The sequence below is a fragment of the Hevea brasiliensis genome, chromosome 14 (assembly GCF_030052815.1).
Source record: "Hevea brasiliensis isolate MT/VB/25A 57/8 chromosome 14, ASM3005281v1, whole genome shotgun sequence".
NCBI lineage: Eukaryota > Viridiplantae > Streptophyta > Magnoliopsida > Malpighiales > Euphorbiaceae > Hevea > Hevea brasiliensis.
Window position 1 is genome coordinate 79,141,756 of NC_079506.1, and position 6,726 is coordinate 79,148,481.

General features: G+C 31.7%; 1 protein-coding gene across 1 annotated transcript; it reads left to right on the forward strand.

Moving 5' to 3' along the window:
* Positions 1-1,536: 1,536 nt before the first annotated feature.
* LOC110651864 (PP2A regulatory subunit TAP46) lies at positions 1,537-6,349 on the forward strand. Its single transcript, XM_021807329.2, has 9 exons — positions 1,537-1,833; positions 1,931-2,053; positions 2,166-2,252; positions 2,423-2,527; positions 2,650-2,811; positions 4,725-4,760; positions 4,862-4,933; positions 5,474-5,754; positions 5,931-6,349. Exons 1-9 carry the CDS (start codon positions 1,738-1,740, stop codon positions 6,178-6,180), a joined length of 1,212 nt encoding a protein of 403 aa, XP_021663021.2. The 5' UTR covers positions 1,537-1,737; the 3' UTR covers positions 6,181-6,349.
* The last annotated feature ends 377 nt before the right edge of the window (positions 6,350-6,726 follow it).

Consider the following 6,726-nt stretch of genomic DNA (forward strand, 5'->3'; position numbering starts at 1 on the left):
TTAACATTAATTATTTCTTTCAATTATCTCAACATTCATATTAGAGAAAAAAATTAAGAAATTATAGAGAATTTTACATGAAACTAAATATTCATATCCCTAAATTTTTCACTAACTCATTAAATTTTATTATTAAAGAAAAATCATCAAACTCAATAAAATATTATAATAATTAAATAAAAGAAAGAAAAATGATACACTAAAATTTATCTTTCCTCCTATAATTTATCAATAAATTTAAGTATTAAATTGAATTTTTTAACTTTGTTATTTTAGGACATATTTAGTAGAATAACAGCCTTAAAAATTTATGACATTAGAAATTTTTATTAATTTTTAGTGTAAATATATATATATTTTTAAATTTTTTAGCTAAAACTTTAAACACATATTTTATCTATAGAGAAATGGGTTGAATTTTCTTTTATTAGGGAAATTATTAAAGTTATTAATAATCGGTGAAATTCACACTTACATACTCAATTTTTAAGAATTGAAATAAATTATTCTTATTCTTAAAAAATATAAAATTTAATCTTTTATTACATTTTACTCCTTCACTTATGTTAAATAACTTTTATTGTATATTTTTTTACATAAAATAATATTTTAATTTCTTATTTTTGATTTTTTTAGAAATTAAAAATTAATTTTACATAAAAATTCAAAAACTAAAATATTATTTAAACAAAATCATAAAGATTAATTATATAATATTTTAATTGTATAAGTAAATTGTTATAAAATTACAAATTGAGTATTATATTTCTTAAAAAAAATATACACATTAATTTTATTAAAAGTAAAGGGGTTTAAGGTAATTTAATTTTTATTTTTATTTAAAAGACCATTATACTTCTAATTTTTTTTTTTAATTTCAAGGGGTTAATGCCGCTCTTAGTCCCTCAATAATGATTCCATCCTTAAGGACACAGAACACGAGGCTATTGTTTTAGGAATTATGTTTGGATTCAGGAAAATAGGGAGAAGGAAAATTCTAATAAAGGTGAAAAAACAGGAAAAACAAGAAAAATAGGAGAAATTTATTTTTTTTAATATTTTCTATTTTTTTTAAAATATTTTTCCTTTAAATTAGAAAAATAAAAAAATATAAAAATAATAATTAAAAATATTTAAATCTCATTAATGAAATTAGTTCAGTAATAAAAAATTATATATCCTTTAATTAAAGTTAATTATTTTTTATGTGTATTAATGCATATGTAAACATAAACAAAATAATAATATTTTAAATAAATTTATAAAATATGATTATTTTTTATTTTTTATTAATTAACTAAATTAAATAATCAAAGTTTTGAAAAATATAAATAAAACTGAATTAAAATATTAAAAAGTAAATTAAATCGATTTGATTTTTAATTTTAAATTAAATAGTTTTCAAACTAAAAATTAATAATAATAAAAATGAAAAATTTTGTTAACGTGGCAAGTTTGTATGGAGACATCCATGATAAGGATTTGATGATGTCCGCTTCCAACCTAGTCATCCACCTTATAGAGCCCCTCCGATCGTTTGAATTAGAAAATTCTAAAATCTTCCAGTTCGTTCCATTTGCGTTTGTCAATTCCCTAAATTCCATTGCTAATCTCATACCTTTCCTAAAAATTGAAATTTCAAAATTCGAATTTCCTCAAAATTACACAAACAATCCTACAATTTTCCCTATAATCCTTCAATTTTTTGTGTTATCTAGGGTTTTCATTGGCTCACCCATGGGTGAAAGGAAAATAGAGGACTTGCCTCTCCCACATCTGTTCGAGCAAGCTCGGAAGATCCATTTAACCGCTACAGAGTCCGCTGCTGATCAGGTACGCCCTCTCACCGGTTTAATTATGGTGTTCCCCTTTCTCTGTATCTCCTTTTCTGGTTCCTTACTAACATCTGGTTGTGTGTGGGATTTGATAGGAGATGGTGAAGAAGGGATGTGAGGCACTGGAGAGATGTGAGGAAATGATAAATAAACTTGGGTTATTCTCAGCTAATGAGACCAAGGATGATATCGCCACCACCGATCTTAAATATATTTTGGTAAATACGTTTCTGGGTTTGTCTTTATTGGTCATTTTATTGGGTGTATTTCGCCTTTTTTATATGTGAAATAATTGATCGTATGTTGACAGTTACTGACCTTTTCTTGTAGGTTCCATATTATCTTGCTGAGCTAACTGAAAAAATATCACAGGATGATAGGATACAAATTCTTAAGGCTTCCCAGGCAAAGTTAAAGGTGAGTGTTGTTCATTATCTTAGGTATATAGTCCCAATTTTAATCTGTCAACATAGCGCATATGTGTTGCTAAGAAGTTCATTTTTTTTTGGTTGATGCGTTCACTTGGTTGATCTAAATATTTTGCTATTATATCAATTGGATTTACTGAAAAGGGCAACATGTTCCAGGAATTCCTTTCTTTTTGTGAGACAATGGAACTTGTACCAGAGGAGGAATTACGTGCATCTTCTCAAGGAGGTCCAAATTCTTTTGCAGAAAGAAGAGCCCAAAAGGTAGCCTTAAAATTCCATTGTTTATTTGTGTGTGTGCGCGGGCGCGTTTTAGGTAATGCTCTGTAGCACTATAAACTTGTCAAGTGTCTGTTATAATATATGATTTCTATGCTTCTGTATAGATTGCACGGTTCAATCGTCAAAGAGCTGCTCAAGCAAAGCTGCTGGAAGTAAAGGAGCGGAAAGAGCGACGTGGTCGTTCAACTAGAGCTACTGCCCTATCAACTCCAGTTGAGGCTGGTGAAGAGGATTTATCGGATGATGATGGAGAAGAAGAACGGGAGGTTAGTTGTTATATATATAGTAACTTTATGAAACTTGGGGGCTGTGATGACGATGAGAAGATTATTTTGAAAAGTATTTATGGTATTATTCTATGTAGCATAGAAACGGAAATATGGATACGGGGAAACATGGAACGGACATGGGGAAACTACATTTTTAAAAAATAGGAAAACAGAAACGTGGGGAAATGGGTAAATATAAAGAATATAGGATACATTTATAAATATTGAATAAAATAATACATAAATAAAATAAAAATGTGGAATTAATTTAAAACTAATAAAGCTATTGTACTGATAATTTAATTATGTTTAACTTAACATTTTTAGCATTTTCATTTATTTTTATTGCTAATATTAATAATATTGTTTAATTTAGGTTGCCTAATTATTGAGAAAGAAATTTAAAATGAGTATAGTACAAGTAGATAGGACAATTGTTCTAAACCTTGTTATTTTATTATAATCTATTATATTTTATTAAATTTTGAAAATAAAAAGAATAAGAAAAGAAAAGAAATTAAAAAGGAAACAAAATAAGGACCAATCAAAACCAAGAATTTCTCTCCCTTACGTCTTTCTCTCCTCGTCCACTCTCTTGCTATGAACATCATTGATGAGATTCAAACCACTTTCTGACATTGGTGAAGCAGTTGATCAATCCAGTAAGCTCAGGCACGAGAGAAGATGGGTTAACGGTGGCTTTGGGAAGCTTAACTATGGGTTTTGTGGCGAGGATTAACAAATGCCAATTGTAAGCTAGGAGCCATCTCCGACCATCGGAAACGCGTTTCCAATGCAAAAACGCGTTTCCATCTTTTGATTTTTTAAGACACGACCCCATAACGTGTTATGGGTGTGTCCTGCTGTTTCTGTCTCGGAAACGTTTTCAAAATGAAGAAATGCCAGATTGGAGTTTCCATGCTTCACACTATTATTTTACATTTACACTTTTTTTTTGTCACATTCATCACTCTTTTTTTAATTTTTTTTAAAGACCACATTGAAGAAGCTATATGTATCTTTAGTCTGAGAAGATGATGTTGTAAGCAAACTGCAATCATCTTTGGGGCAGCTTGAAGCCCTTAGGAGACAATACACACAGAATACACAAAGCATTGAGAGAAAGATAACTCTGATGAAAATTGTATAACTAAAAACTGAACTGAATGAATTACATGGAATTAGGGGCTATTTATAGAGTTTAGAACCAGAACCCTAAACTAACTAGGAAAATATAAATCCTAGCTAAATTAGGAAATTTAGATATACTCAATCCTAATAGAATAGGAAGAAATAATCTAAATCCTAATTAAAATAGGAAAAAATAAAACAAATCCTAACTAGAATAGAAAATACTTTAAAATCGTAAATAGAATAGGAAATTAAAATGGAGTAGGAAGACATTAAAACTAAATCTGCAGCTTGTCTCACCCCAAAACAGGAAAGTACGTGGCCTGAGTTGGAGATGCGCCCTAGGTTGTGTTTTCTGGCCATGGGGCATACTTCATTCTGCTCTCCTTGTCACTGCCCAGTAAGGAACAAGCCCTGGGTGTGTTTCTTGGCTCTAGAGCATGCCATGGGTATGTTCTGTTCTGTCCCCATGAACATGCTCCGCATCAATCTTCCTCCAATTTTTGTTTTAATAATGCTGATCATTTTTATTATGTTTACATTGAGTTGGTTTAGCATAATAATGTTTCTTGTTGTGTAACAGAATGTGGTATGATTTCTGTTTGTTTGAAAGAATCTATTCTATTTTTTTAAACCTCATAATGTGGATATTAAATATTTTACTAGATCTACAAAGTAGATAATGCATGCGCTTTCTCTTAAGCAGATGTGTAGTTTGTTACTTGGATTGTTTCTCAGCAATTTGAGCCTTGCTAAAATCACAGTGCTCTTTTTTACAGGCTTGGCTTACTACCATTTCTTTGTCCATCTGTAAGGTTAGTCTTACATTCCTTAAAATTTGTCACATACAAGATTTCAAAACCTATTAATGTTATATCCATCTTGACACCACTTTTTGGCCATATGAGTACTACAGGCATTCGACCTACTCGAAATGTTAAAGAAAGAAGAAGAAATGCTTTCTGCTGTAAAGGAAAGGCAACTTAAGGTATTCTGTACTTAATGGCTTGTGGGATCCATATATCTATCTGTGTCCTGTGGGTTTTCAGTATTTGAAGTGTGTTTTGATGAAACAAATCCATCACCAATGGCCAGTCTATCCCTTGGTACTGAATTTTGATGTATTGTTTAAGATTGAAAATCTACCATTGGTCATTGTATTGTAGAGTTTTTTTTTTATTTTATTTTTATTTTTTTTATTTAATGCAAAGGTTTACTGGTGCTTGAACCGTGTGATTATGGATCATCTTCAGGTTTTCATTATTCTACAAATTTTTGCTTCTTTATTTGAAAATCGTTTTCTAATTCTGTAGCCTCTGGTATTAAGGTTTCACTAATGCCAAGTTAACCATTCCAAAATTAGAATTCCTTGAAATATCACATTTATCATCAGTTGTCTTCATGGTTTAGCAACATTGCATAATGATGATACCTACTTTTTATCCCTACTTGATTCATCTGGGCTAGGTTAATCAGTTTATCATGTCATTATGGAGCTTAGTATTTTAGCATTTGCACTGCATTTCAGGAAGGGGACAAGGAATTTTCTCAAGCTATTCTTGATGAGCGAACAAAAAAAGCAGAAGGGTGGCATCGTGATGCCGCTACTCGAGCACAATATACCAAGCCAGCAGCACCTATCACCTGTGCTACTTTTGCTCAAGATGTTTTAGAAGGGAGAGCAAATGTTTCACAGGCACATGATCACAAGCACCAGCCGATGATATTTGGACCAGCGAGTCTTATAGGTGGAAATTTAACAAGTGAAAGGGATAGGATGGCAGCACAAGTCTTCCAACCTAGCCACAGGTATATTTCCATGCCTGACTTGTTAAATTTTTTTAATATACACACAAGATATGCGGGGTTAGTGATTACTCAAGTTAGTAATTACTTATTTTGTGAATGTGTTATTCCTCTTCAATATCATCTCTTTTGCCTCAATAAACTTACTTTGATTTGCTATGTTGAATGTCCCATGGAAGGTTGCCAACCATGAGTATAGAAGAAGCTGGGTTAAGGGAGATGGAGATTATGAATAAATGGCAAGAGAGAAATGCTAAACTCATGGCAGAAGCAAACTCTGCATGGTACAAGGACAATCAGAAGGTACAATCAGGTGAAGAAGATGATGAAGATGATGATGCTGCTGTGCAGAAGGCAAGGGCATGGGATGACTGGAAAGATGATAATCCTCGGGGTGCTGGTAATAAGAAGCTCACGCCATGTGGTTAAAGGTGGCCGATGGTTTCTGTTTTCGTGGTGTATTCTCTTAAACATGGTTATTTGTATTCATTTAAATTTTTGCTTCAGAAATGGTTTTACAAAATTTTGGTTCATTCTGTCTATTCTAGTGTAACCTTGATCCTTGAACAGTAAATACTATGAATTATATTTTAGGAAAGTTGTTTCTGTGCTTACGTTTGCACAAGTGAGAGTTCTCAGCTGTTGGATCGACAACATTAGCTGGATTGATGGCTAATGTCCCCGTGAGTATTGCCAGATTGATGGCTATATGAAGCTGTGAGGGATCATTTCTGTATATTTTGTTTCTATACTTGGCCAAAACTTCACGTGGGTGCTGCTAGCTTTGGTTGTCCCATGTCGCCTTGTCTCTAGCGGTACTCAATTATCGTATGTGAATGGTTCTATCATCTATATAAGGTATTGGGAGCAATCTCACCTATTTAATACTTTGTAGTTTATTGCATTCCAAGATTATCTTGTGCCAAAAGGGAAACTGGTCGTCTTAGGCTGATGAAGGTTGACAAATTGCTGCGG

Excerpts from the sequence above, each read along its gene's own strand:
- LOC110651864 (XM_021807329.2), top strand. The coding sequence starts at position 1,738 with ATGGGTGAAAGGAAAATAGAGGACTTGCCTCTCCCACATCTGTTCGAG. Across the intron at positions 1,834-1,930 it reads CAGAGTCCGCTGCTGATCAG|GAGATGGTGAAGAAGGGATG; the intron begins GTACGCCCTCTC and ends GGGATTTGATAG. Across the intron at positions 2,528-2,649 it reads CAGAAAGAAGAGCCCAAAAG|ATTGCACGGTTCAATCGTCA; the intron begins GTAGCCTTAAAA and ends GCTTCTGTATAG.